At 51.1% G+C, this 20684-nt stretch overlaps 1 protein-coding gene across 5 annotated transcripts in view; it reads right to left on the reverse strand.

The window, feature by feature from the left end:
* CDC42BPB (CDC42 binding protein kinase beta) overlaps positions 1 to 20684 on the reverse strand; it is a 102835-nt gene that overhangs the window by 38812 nt on the left and 43339 nt on the right. For all 5 annotated transcript variants that reach the window (XR_011146293.1, XM_068990917.1, XM_068990916.1 and 2 more), the window contains exons 3-6: positions 17255 to 17338; positions 15248 to 15343; positions 6666 to 6814; positions 1471 to 1564 (exon numbers count right to left, since the gene is read on the reverse strand). Coding sequence is in view for 4 of the 5 variants with exons in the window: in XM_068990917.1 (XP_068847018.1) it covers positions 1471 to 1564; positions 6666 to 6814; positions 15248 to 15343; positions 17255 to 17338 (423 nt within the window). In the remaining variant the exon portion in view is untranslated. The remainder of the gene's footprint in view (positions 1 to 1470; positions 1565 to 6665; positions 6815 to 15247; positions 15344 to 17254; positions 17339 to 20684) is intronic.

Raw genomic sequence — 20684 nt, forward strand, 5'->3', positions numbered from 1 at the left:
TAAACATCAGGCAGTTTCCAGAATGCACCAGACTCTCCCGCCCACCGGGTTTTTCAATCCCTAGATGCCCACCCAGCCCCACACATCCCTGGAGCTCCACATTCCCCATTGTGGCTCAAAGTGTGGTCCAGGCACCCCGTCCGTCCAGGCCAGGCAGCCTGACTTGTATATACGTAGACACCATGCACTTGCGAGACAGAGATTCTAAGATGCTGCCTTTCTGACATGCTCCCAGGGGAAGCTCGGGCTGCTCACCCACACTCTACCCTCGAGCTCCACATTGGAACGTCTGGAAGTAGGTCCAGGGCCCAGCTGGGTGCTGGACACAGCCTCCATGGGGAGCTGCAACCATCTCGGAGACAGCATGGGGGCTGGGTGCGCCAAGAGGCCGCAGACCGGCCCCAGAGCATGCGGAGTCCACAGGACTGGGGTCAGCAAGACGTGACGACAACAGCCAAGGAGGCCAGTCCTCGAAAAGACCAGCCTCTCCCTGGTCACAGCCCAGGGCCTGGTGGCAGGACTCAGCAGGGAGTCCTCAGGAGTCGGACAGGGCAGCAGGGGACAGCTACCGGGAGGTGAGGCGAGTGAGCCCCGGGGGAAGAGCGCCCAGCGTGCGGGCTCGGACCAAGGCCAGAGCTCCCTCGTTAGAAGACTGGCTTTGGGCACAGCACCAATAGACCCATCACATTAGAAATAAGAGACTGGCTCTGTGGAGAGAGAGAGTTAACCGACTTGCTCTTTTTAAAACACTGTCACATGCAGCCAGCTTTATGTTCTTTTACTGCTGCTTGAAAACCCACAGCAAGGGGTGGGGGAGGGGCTGCTCTCTCTGGAGAAGCAGTTACAGTAGACTTTATGACGCGCGTAGGTTTTAAAAAGACTCCCAAACACCTAAAACTCAAACTGCGACAGGGCCCACGGGGAAGGATGCAGACGAGTCCCTAACGCAGCGGAGCTATGTGCTGGAGGCCGCCAAGGGAGGCCGGGGGGCCCACTGAGGCCACCCGGCCAGCGAGCTCTGACCCAGCCCAAGCCCAGTCAGCTTGGGGTGGGATGGCCACTCCAGGGGTGTCCTCCCGCTCTGTAGAGGGAGCATCCGCTGGCCCTTGGGAGGGGGTACCCCCATTCAGGAAGTCCTGCTCCGGAAAGAAACGAGAAGGTACCGACACCCGGCTCAGGTCTGCCCACTGGGCGGGCTGCCCCTCTCGCCGCGGGGTCTGCGCCCGGGAGCCACCCGGGGATCTGAGGACACCTGACTCCCCCTTCTGCAGAAGGCACACAGACCACTTTTGTGAACATAAGAAGCAGTCAAGATGTTTTAACCATAAATAGAAAATTTCAACTGTTTTCTAAATGGACTTGTCTTCTTAATTTACATTAATACACTTGGTTTCTTAATTGTAAATAAGCCCCTTCTAACTGCAAGCAAAACACAAAACCAAATGGAAAAGTTTCAACAAAAATACCTACAGTTCCATCGTCATTCATCTTCAAACAGGATCCAAAGTCGGCCAGGCGGATATGACCATTTACATCCAGAAGGACATTGTCAGGTTTAATATCCCTGTTAGTAAAATAAACACACAAATGCACCATGCAGCCATACCTGAGTGTTTCCACGGGACACTCAGGTAGGTCACAGCCCTTCACTAGCAGAGAATCTCCAGAGGAAGCGCTAGTTCGTCGCAACAGGACCTAGGAGAGCGTCCCTGCGGCGGTGTGGCTGGCGTGCAGCAGCAGTGAACCCCCATTAACTGTGGGGCCGGTCATGGACCCCACCCAGCACCACCCGCCAGCCCAGGCCTCCCCGGGGCTGGGCGCTACTCTCGACCCGGGCCCACAGCAGGGGCTGGACGGCACTGCCTGCCTTCAGGAAGCCTCCCTCTGGCCAGGATGTCAGCACACGAACACACACGGCACAGTCACACAAGGTCTCGGCGTCACAGAGCGTAAGCTGTGTGGCAACTGCGATGAAGAAACATGAGCAAACAGGAGAGGAGGCAGAGGAACAGACTGTGAAGGGAGCCAGGTGGCCGTGGCCACGGAGAAGAGATGCCTGAGCAGGGACCGGATGCGTAGCAGGTCGGCTGATGAACTGGGGCAGGACGGTATCCTGCGTGTATCCCGGAGCACCACGGGCCCCTCCCCAAAGTGTATGTTATAGACGACGACGGGGAGCTCAGAGCGGAGCAGTCTGCCAGTCACCCGCAGCAGGAAAGGGAAGTCTGTCTCCCTCAACCCGCCATCCTACCGACTGTCCTGTGTACTGGCCAACGCCGGGCAGGGAGTGGGGGGCGGTGCGGTGCACTTCAAGGGACTAGTCCTCCTTCCTGGCAGAATAAGTCTGTGTGACCAGACAGCGTGACGAGGGACAGAAACTTTAGAAGGAAGGTGTTCACCTAGAAGACCGCAAGGATGCTCCCAGCAGCACAGCCGGTGACAACCGCCAAGAGGGGCTGTGACAAGGCCCACATGCTGCAGGGGGGCTCGAGTGTGGACCACCTCCAAGAGGCCAGGCCACTCTGGCCTGACAGAATGCTACACCCTGATGTAAACACACAAAAGCCCCCGCTGCTCCCAACAACACAGTAAGTCTCACAAACACATGCGAGCAAAAGATGATTAATCCAAAAGAAGTAAAGCAAAAAAAAAAAAACCCAAAAACCCTCTAGCAAAGCATTCCAAACTGAAATAAATCTTAAATAAATACTCAGGAATACGAAAGAGAAAGCAAAAGAATCCCTCAATGACTCAGAAAAATAAAAACTACTTTCCTGGTGTTCTAGTGGTTAAGACTGAGCCTCCACTGCAGGGGGCAAAGGTTCGATGCCCAGTCAGAGAACTAAGATCCCACATGCGACAAGTCCTGGCAAAACCAAAGAACAGAGCTAGACAAAGATAAGGAGAAAAGAGACTTGATTTAACCCAAGGGAGAAACAGAGGAAAAAGACGATCTTAACAGAAATGAAAACTAAAGTGTAAGAGGCCACAGAGGAATCAATTTAAATAAAAATCTAGGGCTGCTCTGCTGGCTCAGTGGTGAAGAACCCGCCCGCCAACGGAGAAGACACAGGTTCAACCCCTGATGCGGGAAGAGCCCCCGTGCCTCAGAGCAACGCAGCCTGTGTGTGCGCCACAGCTCCTGAAGCCCCGCCCTAGAGCCGGCGCTCCCAGCTGGGGTCCGCCCGCGCACCGCAACCAGAGAGAGGCCTGTGCGGCAACCAGGACCCAGCAGAGCTGAAAATAAACAAAACATTAAAAAAAAAAATCAAATGAAAGGCAGGGAAGAAACGGAGGAAAGGATCTGAAAAAGTAAAAACGGGACAAATGATTAAAAAGGGTTAGGACAGAGCAGCTGGAGACTGAAACGGAAGACAGGTGAAGAAGGCACAACATATGGGTAACAAGAGTCCCTGAAGAACCAAAACATAACACATCATATCTGAAGCTGAAGCCAGGACAACTTTCCAGAAGTCAAAAAAAAAGAAGACCTGAATCTACAGACTGAAAGGCTCATCGAATTTAAAAATAAGTAAGTGTCCTGCTTTTTTTGGAGCCAGACCAGTTGATATTGAAAGCTGATACGGAACAACCAACATGTAAGAACAGCTAGAAAACACTGAAAAGAAAGAGGTGTGATGGGGGACTCGGCCCCATGGAATTTAAGCCTCCACGATGTGGTCCCAGAGCAGAGACGGAAAGACAATAGGACAGAATAAAATATCCAGACAGACCAAACTCATACAGAAACTGAGCAGATCATAAAGCTGCTACCTCAGATCAGTGGGCAAAGACACAAGGAAATTAAGTTCGTGCAGGGACAACAGAAGAGCCTTTTAATTAAAGATAAAATCAGATCCATTCTTTATATAAGAATAAACTCCAAATGGAATTTATGTAAAAAATAAAACCATTAGAAGAAAACAACCAATAAATTTACTACGTTAAAAAAATCTGCCCGTGGGACTTCCCTGGAGTGGCTAAGACTCTGGCCCCCAGTGCAGGGGGCCGGAGGTCAATCCCTGATCAGGGAACTAGATCCCCCGTGTCTCAAATAAGACCCAGTAGAGCCAAATAAATTAAAAAAACAAAAACAAAAACACAAAACAAAGAGCTGAATGGAAATGTTAAAATTAAAAACAAAACCCTGCCTGGCTGCAATCCCTGGGAGCCTGTGCCTCTTGGTCTCTGCTCTGTTGGCTTCCTAGGAAGGGTGGTGCCCACCGGGGTGCTCGGCTCTGGGTTGGAGGTCCCTGCTGTTTCCTGCAGCAAGCCTCGGAGGGGTCCAGCTGCCAAAGGCAAGGCACAGCTGCTCTGTCTGCAGGAGCCTGGCTTGGGGGTGGCAGGCACTGCCTGAAGAAGTCGCCGTGGCCCATGACCTCCCATGGGAAAGGGGCCCAAAGCTATGGTCTGAACCCGCCTGTCATGTCCACAGTTCTGATGGGAGTCACTCACCTCCAGCCCCACCACAAGCAGCCTTAACTTACTCAGGCACACCCCTGAGACGGGGGTAGCACTGACTTCCTGTTCTATCTAACTCTGCGAACTCTGTTGTTAGACTAGGTCATTCAAGCACTTAGTCGGAATACTGCATTGACTTTAAGGGAGAAAACCATGTCAAATTATGTATTTTAATGTTTCCTACTATGCCCTTACTCCTTGGAAGGAAAGTTATGACCAACCTAGATAGCATATTCAAAAGCAGAGACATTACTTTGCCGACTAAGGTCCTTCTAGTCAAGGCTATGGTTTTTCCAGTGGTCATGTATGGATGTGAGAGTTGGACTGTGAAGAAAGCTGAGCACCGAAGAATTGATGCTTTTGAACTGTGGTGTTGGAGAAGACTCTTGAGAGTCCCTTGGACTGCAAGGAGATCCAACCAGTCCATTCTAAAGGAGATCAGCCTTGGGTGTTCTTTGGCAGGAATGATGCTAAAGCTGAAACTCCAGTACTTTGGCCACCTCATGCGAAGAGTTGACTCATTGGAAAAGACCCCGATGCTGGGAGGGATTTGGGGGCAGGAGGAGAAGGGGACGACAGAGGATAAGATGGCTGGATGGCATCACCGACTCGATGGATGTGAGTTTGGGTGAAATCCCAGAGTTGGTGATGGACAGGGAGACCTGGCGTGCTTCGATTCATGGGGTCGCAAAGTCAGACACGACTGAGCGACTGAACTGAACTGAACTATGCCCTAAAGTTAAAACATAGAGCAAAGCTCCTACACAACCAATTAAGAAAATGAGCAGAAAGCTTTCTACTTAGGGAAAAACAGGAAAGAATAAACTGTTCAAAAGGCAGCCAAATTAATTTCCCTGGAGATCTGTGACAACTACAAAGACATTCATCTCTCTGTAGTGAATTAAGCAAAGTTCCATGAAGAAGAGTATAAAATCTGATGTTGAAAACAGAAACAGTGGCTGATAGAGAAGCAGGCATGGTGGCGTTGATGGACACAGGAGAGAGAAGGGTGCTCTGGCCCAGACCTCAGTGTCTTGAAAGCAGCACCCGCTAGGGGGCAGCACCCCAGGCTCCCAGTGGCACAGAGACCAGTGCCCTGGGCAGGACCGCGGGGCCCCTGGCAAGCCACCCCCTCCCAGGGCAACAGGGTCACACTCGTGGCAGGGCTTGAAGGGCTGTTCCTTTGACCCTGGGCACCAACGCCACCCTAGAAACACGAACTGCATCTGCTTAGGAAATTCCCTGACAGGCTCAGAGGCGTGGAAAGTACTTAGTGAAAGAAGCCATGTAGAATCTGCGACCCGCGTAGTTCACACTCACGGTGCCTAAGGGGGAATTGTGCAAAGCTAACTGGGACCAGGCGGGAAGGAGGGATGAGAGAGATGGACTTACTTATGTAAGAGTCAAACCTCCACCTAAACAGATGTGCTCTGAGACCCCCACCCCCACCCCACAAAATGCAGCAGCAATAGAAACACATTTCTGTTAGCTGGAAATATGCAGGCAAATACCAGAAGAAACAACTATAAATTGACAATAGTTACCTATGGCAGGGGCGTCAGGGTGGAGCAGGACTGAACACTCATGTTTTGTTATAAGTCTTGTACAACTATTTGAATTCCTAAAACTATCGCCATGAAACACTTTGATGAAAATAAGTAAAACAGAATCAACAACCCCAGCCCCCACCACCACCCAACCCCGCAGGACTGAATCCTTGTCTTAAACAGCAGAATGAGATGGACACAGAGACGCAGGCTGGGCAACGACTAAGGCCGCTGTCTTGGTGGCGGGGGGCGGGGGCTGTGTGGTGATCAGGAGGGGGCCTGTCCCACGCGCTGCCACCCCCGTCTGCGGTGCAGGAGCAGTTACACTCATTCAAGTCCTTTATGCTGCTGTGATGGGAGCCCCCTCAAGTTAACCCCAGTGTTCTGTGGGTGACCAGGAAATGAGCTCTGGGGGGCGGGCAGGGCAGAGCACGAGCCAATGGGAGACAGACACCAAAGGACAAGGTGACCTCAGCTGACAGCAGATGCCACAGAGCAACAACCCAGGAAGGCACCAGGAAGGCACCCCACATCGTGGCAGCCAAAAAGAGGACCCCAACCTCCCAAATTCTCCACAGAGCCTGGCGCCGGGGCGCTGAAAGGAATGCTTTAACACGTTAATGGTGGTTTCCATAAAACACATAACAAGGTGATTACCTGTGCACGTAATGAAGCTGATGGATGGAATCGATGGCCAACACCATTTCACCAATGTAGAATCTTGCCATATCTTCTGGAAGCTTGTCCTCAAATTTACTGAGCAGGGTCAGTAAATCGCCACCCACGTAGTAATCCATGACCAAGTACTGCAAATGGGCAGAGAAGACAGCGTCCATCACCACCAGACCCAACGATCAGAGGCCACGCTCTTGCCGCAGAGCTTCTGGACCCATGGGGTCTGGAGGGACGGCACCCGAGAGGCTCCTGTTCCCAGGACGCGCCCCCTGAATGTGGACCTTGAGGCACGGCTGGGTATGAAGTGACGCATCCACCAGGGAACAGAGCTCAGTAAATATCTATTCTTGTCAATAAAATTTCTGCCTGCACAACACAACCAGATGGTATCAATAAAGAAGCCACACTCAATTTACAAGTTGATCAGAGGACTGTTGATTTCTTGATATTGCTACATCTTGTTATGCAAACTAGCAGTATGTTATTTTTGATTTGTACAAATCTTTTTTTCATATTCTTCAGAAATATTTTACCCCAATCCCTTTTTTGTTTTTATTGAATGATTCTTTTATTCTATAGTACTTCACAAATTTCAAGTTTCATATGTATAATTTCATGTAATCTCACAAAAACTTCCTTTCTCAGTCCCTACTCTTATACTGCCCTTCCTCCTTCACTCTCCCTGTAGGTAACCACTGGTTTATTCTCTGTAAGACTGCTTCTTTTTTGTTATGTTTACCAGTTTATATTGTATTTTTTAGATTCCACATATAAGTGACATATACAGTATTTGTCTTTCTCTGACTTCTTTCATTTAGCATAATCCCCTCCAAGTCCATCCATATTCCTACAAATGACAAAATTTCATTCTTTTGTATGGCTGAGGAGTATTCCATTGTGTGTGTGTGTGTGTGTGTGTGAGACAGTGAGTACACACATACACACAACCACACCTTCTTTATCCATTATCTGTTGATGGACACCTACGCTGGCAACTGTAGAAAAATGCTACGAACACAGGGGTGCGTGTATATTTTCAAATCAGTATTTTGCTCTTTTTTTGGGGGGGGGGGCTCCAAAATCACTGGAGATGGTGATTGCAGCCATGAAATTAAAAGATGCTTATTCCTTGGAAGAAAAGTTACGACCAACCTAGATAGCATATTCAAAAGCAGAGACATTACTTTGCTGACTAAGGTCTGTCTAGTCAAGGCTATGGTTTTTCCTGTGGTCATGTATGGATGGCAGAGTTGGGACTGTGAAGAAGGCTGAGCGCTGAAGAACTGATGCTTTTGAACTGTGGTGTTGGAGAAGACTCTTGAGAGTCCCTTGGACTGCAAGGAGATCCAACCAGTCCATTCTGAAGGAGATCAACCCTGGGTGTTCTTTGGAAGGAAGGATGCTAAAGCTGAAACTCCAGTACTTTGGCCACCTCATGCAAAGAGTTGACTCCTTGGAAAAGACTCTGATGCTGGGAGGGATTGGGGGCAGGAGGAGAAGGGGACGACAGAGGATGAGATGGCTGGATGGCATCACTGACTCGATTGACGTGAGTCTGGGTAAACTCCGGGAGTTGGTGATGGACAGGGAGACCTGGCGTGCTGCAATTCATGGGGTCGCAAAGAGCCAGATACGACTAAGCAACTGAACTGAACTGAATACCTAAAAAGGGAACTGTTGGGTCACATGGTATTTCTATTTTTTGAGCAACTGTCATTCTGTTCTCCATAGTAGCCGCACCAATTTACATTCCCACCAACACAGCACGAGGGCTCCCTTTTCTCCAGAAGCTCGCCAACACTTGTTATATATGCTCTTTTTGGTGACAGCCATTCTGACAGGTGTGAGGTGACATCTCACTGTGGTTTTGATTTGTATCGTCCTGATAACTAGGGATGAAGAGCATCTTTCCATGTACCTGTCGGCCATCTGCATTTCCTCCCTGGAAAAATGTCTAATCAGTTCTTCCACCCATTTCTTAACTGGGTTAAAGAAGAATAAACAATATTTGCAAAGTATCTGAAGAATAAAAGAGAAGGACGTCTCATAACATATGTTATAAAGAACTGGAAATTAAAGTAGTTTTTGTTGATTCATAGATAAGAGCGAGAGTCTAATGAAATACAAAATCCAAAAAGAAAATTTTTGGAAATTCATGGAAATTTCCCCTAGCGCAAAGGTGGCCGAGGCAAGAGCAGACACACATCCACGGCGCCTCACTGAGGGGCCCAGCCCACGGCTACGAGCTGAGCCTCCATCTCCTGAAGGTCTGCTCCACGCAGGGCTGGTTTCCACATGTGCGGGGAGGACCCCTCGTGTGAGAGACAGCACCTCAGGCTCTGGCCCCACGCGGGCTCTGCGCTCAGCACGCGCCGCAGCCTGATCGCAGGCCGCACTCCCTGGGGAGCTGAGCCATCGCTACTGCCAGAGAAGCTTGCCGCCTGCACCTGACCTGCTTTCTCTGCCCGGGAACCTCGGGGGCAGCCACAGCTCGTCTGAGTAATGCCAGCAGGAAGTATACCAGGCTGCTGTTGGTGACTTGCCTGATCCTGGACTCCACGGGGGATTCAACTCCCCCGGGGCCAAGGGTGGTAAGAGCTGTGAATGGTTCAGGGAGGGAGCCAGTATGTGGGGACAGGCGACAGGCACCCAGCACTGGATGCCCTTAGAATGGACCACAAACCGGCAAGCGCAAAGGACGCCACTTCATTGTTTCAGTTCAGTTCAGTCGCTCAGTCGTGTCCGACTCTTGGCGACCACATGAATCGCAGCACGCCAGGCCTCCCTGTCCATCACCAACTCTGGGAGTTCACTGAGACTCACCTCCATCGAGTCGGTGATGCCATCCAGCCATCTCATCCTCTGTCGTCCACTTCTCCTCCTCCTGTCCCCAGTCCCTCCCAGCATCAGAGTCTTTTCCAAGGAGTCAACTTTTTGCATGAGGTGGCCAAAGTACTGGAGTTTCAGCTTTAGCATCCTTCCTTCCAAAGAACACCCAGGGTTGATCTCCTTCAGAATGGACTGGTTGGATCTCCTTGCAGTCCAAGGGACTCTCAAGAGTCTTCTCCAACACCACAGTTCAAAAGCATCAATTCTTCAGCGCTCAGCTTTCTTCACAGTCCAACTCTCACATCCATACATGACCATAGGAAAAACCATAGCCTTGACTAGATGGACCTTAGTTGGCAAAGTAATGTCTCTGGTTTTGTATATGCTATCTAGGTTGGTCGTAACTTTTCTTCCAAGGAATAGGCGTCTTTTAATTTCATGGCTGCAGTCACCATCTGCAGTGATTTTAGAGCCCCCAAAAATAAAGTCTGACACTGTTTCACTGTTTCCCCATCTATTTCCCATGAAGTGATGGGACCAGATGCCATGATCTTTATTTTCTGAATGTTAAGCCAACTTTTTAACTCTCCACTTTCACTTTCATCAAGAGGCTTTTTAGTTCCTCTTCACTTTCTGCCATAACGGTGGTGTCATCTGCATATTTGAAGTTATTGGTATTTCTCCGGGCAATCTTGATTCCAGCTTGTGCTTCTTCCAGTCCAGCGTTTCTCATGATGTATTCTGCATATAAGTTAAATAAGCAGGGTGACAATATGCAGCCTTGACGTATTCCTTTTCCTATTTGGAACCAGTCTGTTGTTCCATGTCCAGTTCTAACTGTTGCTTCCTGTCCTGCATACAGATTTCTCAAGAGGCAGGTCAGGTGGTCTGGTATTCCCATCTCTCTCAGAATTTTCCACAGTTTATTGTGATCCACACAGTCAAAGGCTTTGGCATAGTCAATAAAGCAAAAATAGATGTTTTTCTGGAACTCTCTTGCTTTTTCCATGATCCAGTGGATGTTGGCAATTTGATCTCTGGTTCCTCTGCCTTTTCTAAAACCAGCTTGACCATCAGGGAATTCACGGTTCACGTATTGCTGAAGCCTGGCTTGGAGAATTTTGAGCACTACTTTACTAGCATGTGAGATGAGTGCAATTGTGCAGTACTTTGAGCATTCTTTGGCATTGCCTTTCTTTGGGATTGGCACGAAAACTGACCTTTTCCAGTCGTGTGGCCGCTGCTGAGTTTTCCAAATTTGCTGGCATATTGAGTGCAGCACTTTCACAGCATCATCTTTCAGGATTTGAAATAGCTCAACTGAATTCCATCCCCTCCACTAGCTTTGTTCGTAGTGATGCTTTCTAAAGCCCACTTGACTTCACATTCCAGGATGTCTGGCTCTAGGTGAGTGATCACACCATCATGATTATCCGGTCGTGAAGATCTTTTTTGTACAGTTCTTCTGTGTATTCTTGCCACCTCCTCTTAATATCTTCTGCTTCTGTTAGGTCCATTCCATATCTGTCGTTTATCGAGCCCATCTCTGCATGAAATGTTCCCTTGGTATCTCTAATTTTCTTGAAGAGATCTCTAGTCTTTCCCATTCTGTTCTTTTCCTCTATTTCTTTGCACTGATCGCTGAAGAAAGCTTTCTTATCTCTTCTTGCTATTCTTTGGAACTCTGCATTCAGATACTGATATATTTCCTTTTCTCCTTTGCTTTTCACCTCTCTTCTTTTCACAGCTATTTGTAAGGCCTCCCCAGAGAGCCATTTTGCTTTTTTGCATTTCTTTTCCATGGGGATGGTCTCGATCCCTGTCTCCTGTAAAATGTCATGAACCTCATTCCATAGTTCATCAGGCACTCTATCTATCAGATCTAGGGCCTTACATCTATTTCTCACTTCCACTGTATAATCACAGGGGTTATTCATTGTTTAAAGATGTGCAAATAACAAACTTCCGTGACTATGAAAAACAGACTGTCTTCTTCAGAAGATATGCTAGAATAACAACTTCCTAGAGGAACCTTTTTGTGAGAAATCCTCACTCTCCACAATCAGAAGGACTTCACAGATAGTGTTGAGAGGCACACGCAAACCAGCACAGGCAGGAGACATCAGCTCTTCAGGAGAAAAAGTACACGGAGTGGACAAACACCCTGACTGTGACAAAAAGACCAGAATAACATCCACTCATTCCCTGTCTCAGTGACAGACTTGTTGGCACCTGCTCGGCCATGGGTACCTCATGGGGCTGGCATCACATGGAGGGAGGGGAACACAGGAATTCAGAGTGACGGGCCAGGAAAAAACCCAACCGCAGGTGATGGAGGGCCCAACCGGTGGCTACTTACTGCACAGGGACCCCCCCACCGTGGACCCTGGGGGTAGGGCTCTGAGGGCAGGAGGGAGCCGGCCCAGCTGGGGCTGCCCACCAGACAAAGGGTCTGAGAAAAAGGGGCCAGTGAGCGAGGCGAGCGAAGGGGCGGCCAGGCCCCGGGGAGCTCCGGGCTCCACTCTGCTCGCGGCTTCCCCTGGCCGCCCAGTGCGCAGACCAGACCGGCAGGAGGGGAGCAGAGCTGGAGCGGGCTGGGCAGGAGGTGAGGGTGACGGCACGTGGGAGGGTGGAAGGGGAGACGACCCGACAGAGGGCAGGTAACCCGGGGGAGAGGCCACAGCACCTGTGGCTGGACACGCGGGGTGAGGCAGAGCCCGTGAATGAGCGGCCAAGACCTTCGGTCCCTAAAGGAACTGGAGGGGCAGGCAGCACCACGGCTAGCCGAGCCTCCACTGTTTCCCTGTCCACCTAGAAATCTGAAGAGAAGTCAGAAAGTGTGTCACAGCAGCGCTAGAAATGACCAGCGGGCTCCTGGAAAACAAGTTTACAGGAAAAGGAACTGCAAGGGCTTACAGGCAGGTGAATAAGAGAAAGCGACCGGCTATTTCTCATGTCACGTAACAGGATCCTGACTTCAGTCAACAAGGCAACCCCCTTTCAGACTGGTGAAACAGCTTTAATTTCTACGAAATGCCCAGTTTAGATGCCCACAGCAGAAACTGTGACGTGGACGGGCTCTGCAGGGTGGCCTCCCCGTCACAAGACCCCTCAGCCCACGGCGCCTCGCGCCCAGTGGGGCTCAGCCACCTGCTTCCAGTCTCGCTCCTCCTCGCTTCCTCCCCACAAGGCAGTAACTGCTCCTGAAGCGCGCCGCTGGGTGGCAGAGGCAGGAGCCACGCCCGGCCAGCAGCCTCGGGTTCCCACCAGGCGGTGGCAGGCCTCGCCTGCCTTGTCTCGCGGCTTTCCCTGTCTGAGGGGCAGCCCCCCACGCTCACCCAGAATTCCTAACTGGCCATTGTAACTCAGAATAAGCCGGCAATACGCTGTGCTGGTTGTAGGAAAAGTATCAGGGGAAAAAAAGATGTGCTCTTCCTTCTTCCTAGTACTCCGTAGAGACCTCATTCAGTTCTTAACAAAATAGGAAGTGAACTGGAGGCAGTCCACTCGAAGCAGCAACGCTCATCTGGAAGCAGCGGCTGACGGAGAGATGGCCCTGGGGGCCCTCCAGCCAGAGGGCGGGGACCAAGTCCCAGCACGGTCCCTGGATCTGTGCAGTGGGGTCCTCTCCTGCCAGAGGGTGGGGACCAGGTCCCAGCACGGTCCCTGGATCTGTGTGGTAACCTGGGATGAATGATGCCCTCTCCCCTTGACCCAGAAAGTGTTCACACAATCATGAAAAACCACGGATGACTAACTCGCCTGGCCACTGGGAAGACTGACTGATAATCAACAGGCTGTGCCCAATAAGCCCCAGCTGTCCCCTCTCAAAACAAACACATATTTTTAAAAATCTAAACAAAGAGTCTAACAGACTGTGTTACCTAGTCCTGGCCTACTGAGTCTAAGGGATTTCTGAGGTCTGAAAGAGATTATTTTAAGATAAATAAAAGAAATTCTACATGACTCCACTTCCTGGAAGCACACAGAGTCCACTACTCAGAGTGAACTCACATGTCACCTGAGGCCCTGCCCTGCAAGTCTCGTGCGGCCACGGCTGGGGAAACGTGCCGGCCGCTCCCCAGGCAGAGACCAGTTTCCCCGAGGTCCGTGCAGACTCCGTCCACTCAGAGCTCCATGGCGTGGACATTTCCAGGTTCAGGCAAACCTGGAAAGTCCTTCTCAGAGTTAAAAGTCCTAACAAAGCCATCATGAGTCACTCGGGGCCCAAGCCAAAGGTCTGATTTACCTCTCACTCCAAACTGGTTGTCCTGTACCTGTTTGTTTTTTTAATTATTAAAATTAGAGGCTAATTATTTTACAATATTGTGGTGGGTTTTGCCATACACTGACATGAATCAGCCACAGGTGTACGTGTGCCCCCATCTCAATTCCCCTCCCCCACCTCCCTCCTCATCCCATCTCTCTGGGTGGTTCCAGAGCTCCGGCTCTGAGTGCCCCGTTTCATGCATCTAACCTGGACTGGTCATCTGTTTCACATGTGGTAATGTGCATGTTTCAATGCTATTCTCTCAAATCATCCCACCCTCGCCTTCTCACACAGAGCCCAAAACTCTGTTCTTTATATCTGCGTCTCTCTTGGTATCTCACATATAGGATTGTCGTTATCATCTTTCTAAATTCCATATACATGCATTAATATACTGTATTGATGTTTTTCTGACTTACTTCACTCTATATAATAGGCTCCAGTTTCATTATTCATCTTGTTAGTACTGATTCAAATGTGTTCCTTTTAATGGCTGAGTAATACTCCACTGTGTATATGTACCACAGCTTTCTTATCCATCTGTCTGCTGATGGATACGTAGGTTGCTTCCATGACTTGGCTACTGTCAACAGTGCTGCGATGAACACTGGGGTACACGTGTCTCTTTCAATTCTGGTTTCCTCGGTGTGTATGCCCAGCAGTGGGATTGCTGGGTCATATGGCAGTTCTATTTCCAGTTTTTTAAGGAATCTCCACACTGTTCTCCATAGTGGCTGTGCTAGTTTGCATTCCCACCAAGAGTGTAAGAGGGTTCCCTTTTCTCCACACCCTCTCCAGCGTTAACTGTTTGTAGACTTTTTGATAGCAGCTGTTCTGACTGGTGTGAGATGGTACCTCATTGTGGTTTTGATTTGCGTTTCTCTGATAACAGTGATGTTGAGCATCTTTTCACGTGTTTGTTAGCCATCTGTGTGTCTTTTGCACCTGTTCTCTTACACGTCCAAGCTCATCCTACCCACACGGGCGAGTCACAAAGTGATGAGCTGACACTGCAAGTGAGCCCCAGCTCCAGTCAGAACAAACAGCTGACAAGAACACAGGGACCAAGAGTCACCCCCAAACCTATGTCAGCAGCCCCAGTGGGGAGGGCTGCAAACCAGCATCTGCTGCCTGACATGACCGCCTGGGAGACGTGACAGAAAAGCCACTCAAGTCACGGCTCCAGTGTTCTGAATTCCCCCAGTTTCTGATTCTTACATATAATCCAAGACAGAAAACCCCCATTTCATAATAAACCAAGTGAAGAAAAGAAGCGCACTATCTAATGATCAGAGGGAAAAAGTTCACCTGACGATCACACTGAAACCAACCCTCGGTTTTATCGTCAAATGCACATTTAGGCAACGACAGTCCCAGAGAGCCTTGCTCGTTTGCAGTGGTGGCACACAGGAGTCAGAACGCCTGGGAAGACGTCCCGGGACAGGCCCGCGGGGCCCACACTCACCAGGTAGTTCTCGTCCTGGAAGGCGTAGTGCAGCGCGGTGATCCACTGACAGTCCCCGTTCACCAGCACGTCGCGCTCCTCCCGGAAACAGGCCGTCTGTGAAGCGGGGAGAGAGCCAGGCTGTGTCCACTGGGATGGCGCCTGCAGGGCACAGCCCCGAGTGGACGCGGGCTCCAAGGCCACAGCCCCTGCCCTGCAGTGAACAGAGGCTCTGAGCAGACGCAGGCTCTGAGTGGACAGAGGCTCTGAGCGGACGCAGGCTCTGAGCGGATGCTGGCTCCAAGGCCACAGTCCCCCCACCCCAGGACGCAGGGACCAGGTGCGTGGTGTCTCCCCGTGAGGGCTCCCACAGCAGCAGAGGGATCTCTGCTCTCTCCTGCCCCCGTGGCCCCACCCCGAGTGTGTTGGGGCTGCTGAGAAGTCACCTCCCCCCAGGGGCTCGCACCCCCCCCTCCACACGCCCCTTCCAGGGCCAACACATGAGATTCAACCCAGCTCACGCTTGGACTTGGTGCACAGTATGTCAATCATAGGTTCTGTGTAACCAGGTTTAAATTTAGAAGCAATATTCAACTCTTTAAACGTGCTCATGCACCATGACTAGTGTGATATGGTGAGCCATCTACCCCTAAAGCTCTTATAATTTTTAACGTTTACCCTACACACTCATCACTCGAGATTAACATAACAAGTTACATTACATACAGCCCAACTAGCTTCTTTCATAAATCAATCACTTCCGTAAGAATTTAAACTTCAATAGAATTTGCTACTAGTATTTCTTTCACCATGTACTTTATTTGGTCCCTAAACTTTCATTTAACAGTAGCTCTTCCCCCAAGAACTGCTCCAGTGATTTTCCTGTGTTCACTGACCTGCCAGCGATGACAGGAAGGGCTGCTGGGGCTGTTGGTGATGGGTGAAGATGGAGAGGGGGGACACGGAGTGGACGGGGCGGGGCCGGGGGGGGGGGGGGGCAGAAAAGGCCGAGTCATGGGACGCCTGCATTTTGAGTCCAGGTGACCACAACACTGGTGACAACTCAGTCAACCAACACACGCTTGAGCAATGACACGTGTAAGACCTTGTGATGGGTGCTGCAGCTGGAAAGAGGACACGAGTGTGGACAGGGGAGGGGAGAAGCCACATATGCTTTAAAAGGACGGAGCTGGGTGGCCAGCAGGGTGCTGAGGCGGGAGCCCCGGAGAAGGAGGAGGGACGGCCTGCGCTCAGGAGAGCTGCGTGGCCATCAGCAGCGCTGTGTACTGTCCACACAGCGTGACCACTTGCATCGGCAGGTAAACATCCACGAAAACTGCAAAGGGGCCACCTGGAGTTACCAGGAGGGGTCAGAGTGACGGGATGAGAAGGAATTTCCAGAGGAGGAGGTGGTGGTTCTGGACGGGGGTCCCCGAGGCAGACAGAGGGCAGCAGCGGCCTGGAGGGGGATGGAGGGGACAGGGAGAGCGAGGCCAGGGCCACGAAACAGCGGCCACCCAGATGGACAAGGAAGAAAGAAACAGGCTGCCCTGTAGTGGTCACCTACTTTTATTTATAACCTTCCCTCCCCTAGAGGAGGGAGGGCAAAACATTCCCAGATTCAAGAATCCTTTCCGCACCGGGAGCAGAACTGAGATAAGATGCCCGAGGGTTTTTTCCTGTTTTTTTCCAGGCCCATGATAGCTCAGCTCCTCGACAGGGGCTGAACCCACGGCCCGTGCAGTGGACGCTTGGAAATCCTAACCACTGGACCACCGCCCCCAAAGACACACCCGAGGGGGCTCTCGAGAGAGGCACCTGGCCAGGAGCCGACACCAGGAGGGGCGGGTGGGAGGGGCTGAGGGCCTGCTGACAGAAAGCAGCGGCTCTCATCAATGAGGGAAGGACGGACAGATGGAAGGAAGGCCCAGACATGCAGGACTGTGGTTCTTACCCGCTGGGCTCCGTCAGACCTTTCCTGACATAGACACTGCCAGTTTACGGATTTATTTCAGGCGCCACACTCACCTCTGCTCTTTTCAGCATTTCCCACTTGTTGAGGATTTTCATGGCGTATATTCGTTCAGTGTTCTTCATTTTGACAACAGCAACCTGCCATACAAATGAGAGTTCAACAAAAATTCAGTTAACGAAGCACAAAAGGTCAGCAGCACATTTCATTAATTACAGAGAAAACCTAACTGCCTGGAAACCCTGGAAAACGAGCTGTTAAGGAAAGTAAAGTTTTCTATATAAGTAAAGATTTGCCATTTTAAGCATCAAAACTTGATTTTAGGACTTCCCTGGTGACACAATGGGTAAGATGCCACCTGCCAACGCCCGGGACACAGATTCAATCCCCGGTCTGGGAAGGCTGCATGCGCCTCGGGGCAACTAAAGCCCGTGTGCGGCGCGCCCCGAGCCCGCACCCCGCGCTCGGCCACAGGGGAGGCCACCGGAGGGAGAGGTCTGAGCACCTCACCCAAGAGCGGCCCCTGCTCTCTCGCAGCTAGAGAAAGCCCGAGCAACAAAGGTCCAGTGTAAACAAAAATAAAAATAAATTGATTAAAAAAAAAAAAGTCAGTTCTAGCCACATGAGGCCTGAATGACCGCAGTCGCTGGCTCAGCCTCCATCACTTCGGAGCTGAAGCACCGGAGCACACGGCCTGCCGGTCTCTCTCTGGGGTCTGTGCATTTGCACAGCGATGGCTTTGCATTCTGTCAGGGGCTCCCAAGCTCCCCTCCTGCATTCTGGGGCTTCATCTCCCCGCACACCCAGCCACCCCCACCTCAAAGCCCTGCACAGGCCAGGACTCGCCTCCGGGATTTTTTCTTCACGAGGGCGGTGAGTAACTGCGGGAGGGGATGTCTTCCTCTTATCTCACTGTTCACTGAACCCAGTGGGCAAGGCGCAAGTGGCTGATGCTCTCTCTGGGCTGGCGCAGCAGCCCTACCGCAGACCATCACGTAGCTCCAAGGGCTTTTCAGGTGGAGCTTATGTACGAGAAAAGTGGCCCATGGGGTATGTCGTGACACGCACGTGCGGTGCTATATGTGGTCTCAGCTGTTACATAACCACGTATTTACAAAATGCGGGGTGAGAGGCCGTGGGACAAGAGAGCCTGACCACCGCTGTCTCAGCTAATTTGCTCTTTCCCTACGGGGGCTCCAAAGTGTAACCTGGGCAGATTCACTTCTTTGTGCCTCAGTTTCTACAACTAGGAAATGGGCAACAGCAGGACTGTCCTAAGACTGTTGCGTGAATCAAAAGACTCGACACGTTCAACGTGGCTCAGGATGGTTTAGACACATAGTTATTAGCCCTTGGCATGCTGGCTGTCAGCCATATTCTTCAAGGTACAACGCAAATGCCACCTCATCCAGGAAGTCCTCTTGGACTTCTGGTCCCCATCAAATCTAAGATGAATTCTTCCATCGCTACATGTGAGAAGTGATGTCTGCACCATCGCATGGCACACCCTACCCTATATAAATAAATCACTCACTCGTTGCCCTAAGTCCCCATCACAAAACCATAAGCAGTGATACTGACCCCTGCACCTGGGCTCTGCTGCCAGGGGCTGCCACACACAGGGATGGGACAGAGAGTTCCAAAAGCAAACCACTTATTCCCCTGCTTTCTAAACAACACCACACAGCAACATCATCGCAGCAACCACAGGAGCTGACACGCACAAAACACCGCTTGTGTCCGGGGCTGCGCCGAGCAGCGGACCCACTGTCTCTCAGCTCACCCTCTCCACAGTCCTAGATGGTGGCTACTTCTAATAACGTCACAGGTGTGCCATCTGAGATGCAGAGCCTCACTCCCTCAGGCATGTGCTGGGAAGGACTGTCTTACAACTATGGTCACAATTAGATATAATCCTCCCAGAGCCTGCAGAGGGTTGGAGGTACGTGCCCTGCACTGCTGGGCTCCTGGCCAGGGTCCCCTCCACACAAGTGCCCACGACCACCCTCTGGCCCTCACCCCCCTCACCCCGTCACCGCCACTCCAAGGGCCGCTCCCCTCATACCACACCTAAGTGGCTGTCTGTCCACTGCCGGTTCAGAAACCACTGACCAAACTTGCTACAACTCTGAATAAATTAAGAATAACAACAAATAACAACAAGTGCACATTTAGTGGGCTCTCCAACATGTCTAAGAACAGGAACTCTGGACACACACTGCCATCATGTGAGGAGTGTCTATCTCTTCCTGGGAATTAGCTATAATCTGAGAGGGTAAGATATTAAGTGGGAAAAAACTACTAGTGCTTAGCACAGAAACGGTCTAACCTGGTAAGCAAGGTAGAGCTGCTAACCTTTGAGAAAAAGAATGAGATTCTGAAAATGACAAGCATCACTGACGATCCAGACCTTGCCGGGAACGAGACACAGACCACCAGAGAGCGTGGCTCTAGAGAGGAGCTCTGCCAGGGCACAGAAAACTTTCAGATAACACACAGGATGGTTCTGATGAAACACACACGCACAGAGGCAGGGAAGGAGGGGGAGGGAGCTCAATCGAGAGCAGCACAGCTATAAAGTGATCAAGAAAGTGAGATAAAACGTCGACAAAGGGGCATCTGAGTAAAGGGCTGAACCGATCTCCGAACCGTTCTATGCACACAGCTGTTCTCTTAATTTGAACCTGTTTCTAAACAAAGCTTTCACAGCTTTGCTTCTTTAAGTCATCCTAGCAACAAGGGGCAGCAAGGCAGGGTGGCTGGACACATGGGCTTTGCGTCAGGCACAGGGGTCAGTGCTACCCCCACTGCCCACCCAGGGTCAGGCCCCCGCTCTGCGCCTCAGCCTCGCATCTTCTCTGTGTCTGTGAAAGCATGTGAGGCTTGTGGTGCCAAGCACACGGTCACCCTCGGGGACCTGCCGTCACGTCCAAAGCCACGGCCCTGGGCACCACACCTCGAAGCTGGGGAGTGGGCCCCACTGCAGATCCTGGGTCAGAGGAACCTCTCGGGCCGCTTCTCCACACTGAGGGGAGGACGGAGACGTGTTCAAAGCTCAGGAACAAGCCAACACCCTGAGACTCCAAGCCCTGGCTGAATAATAACCTATTCGCTGAGCTCTGCTACAATTCTGAGATAAGAGGGACATACTCCACTCCAAGCGGACTCTGCGAGTTCCATCTACAGGCAGAACAGTGCCGCCATGGTGTCAGAGGCACAGGCGCACATCCCTGTCTATGCACGGGTGCACACACCCCTGTCTGTGTATGGGTGTACACACACCCGTCTGCGTATGGGTGTACACACCCCTATCTATGCACAGGTGTGCACACCCCTGTCTGTGTATGGGTGTACACACACCTGTCTGCGTATGGGTGCACACACTCCTGTCTGCGTATGGGTGCACACACACCTATCTATGCATGGGTGCACACACCCGTCTGTGTATGGGTGTACACACACCTGTCTATGCATGGGTACACACAC

The sequence above is a fragment of the Capricornis sumatraensis genome, chromosome 19 (genome assembly GCF_032405125.1).
Source record: "Capricornis sumatraensis isolate serow.1 chromosome 19, serow.2, whole genome shotgun sequence".
In the NCBI taxonomy this organism is placed as follows: Eukaryota; Metazoa; Chordata; class Mammalia; order Artiodactyla; family Bovidae; genus Capricornis; species Capricornis sumatraensis.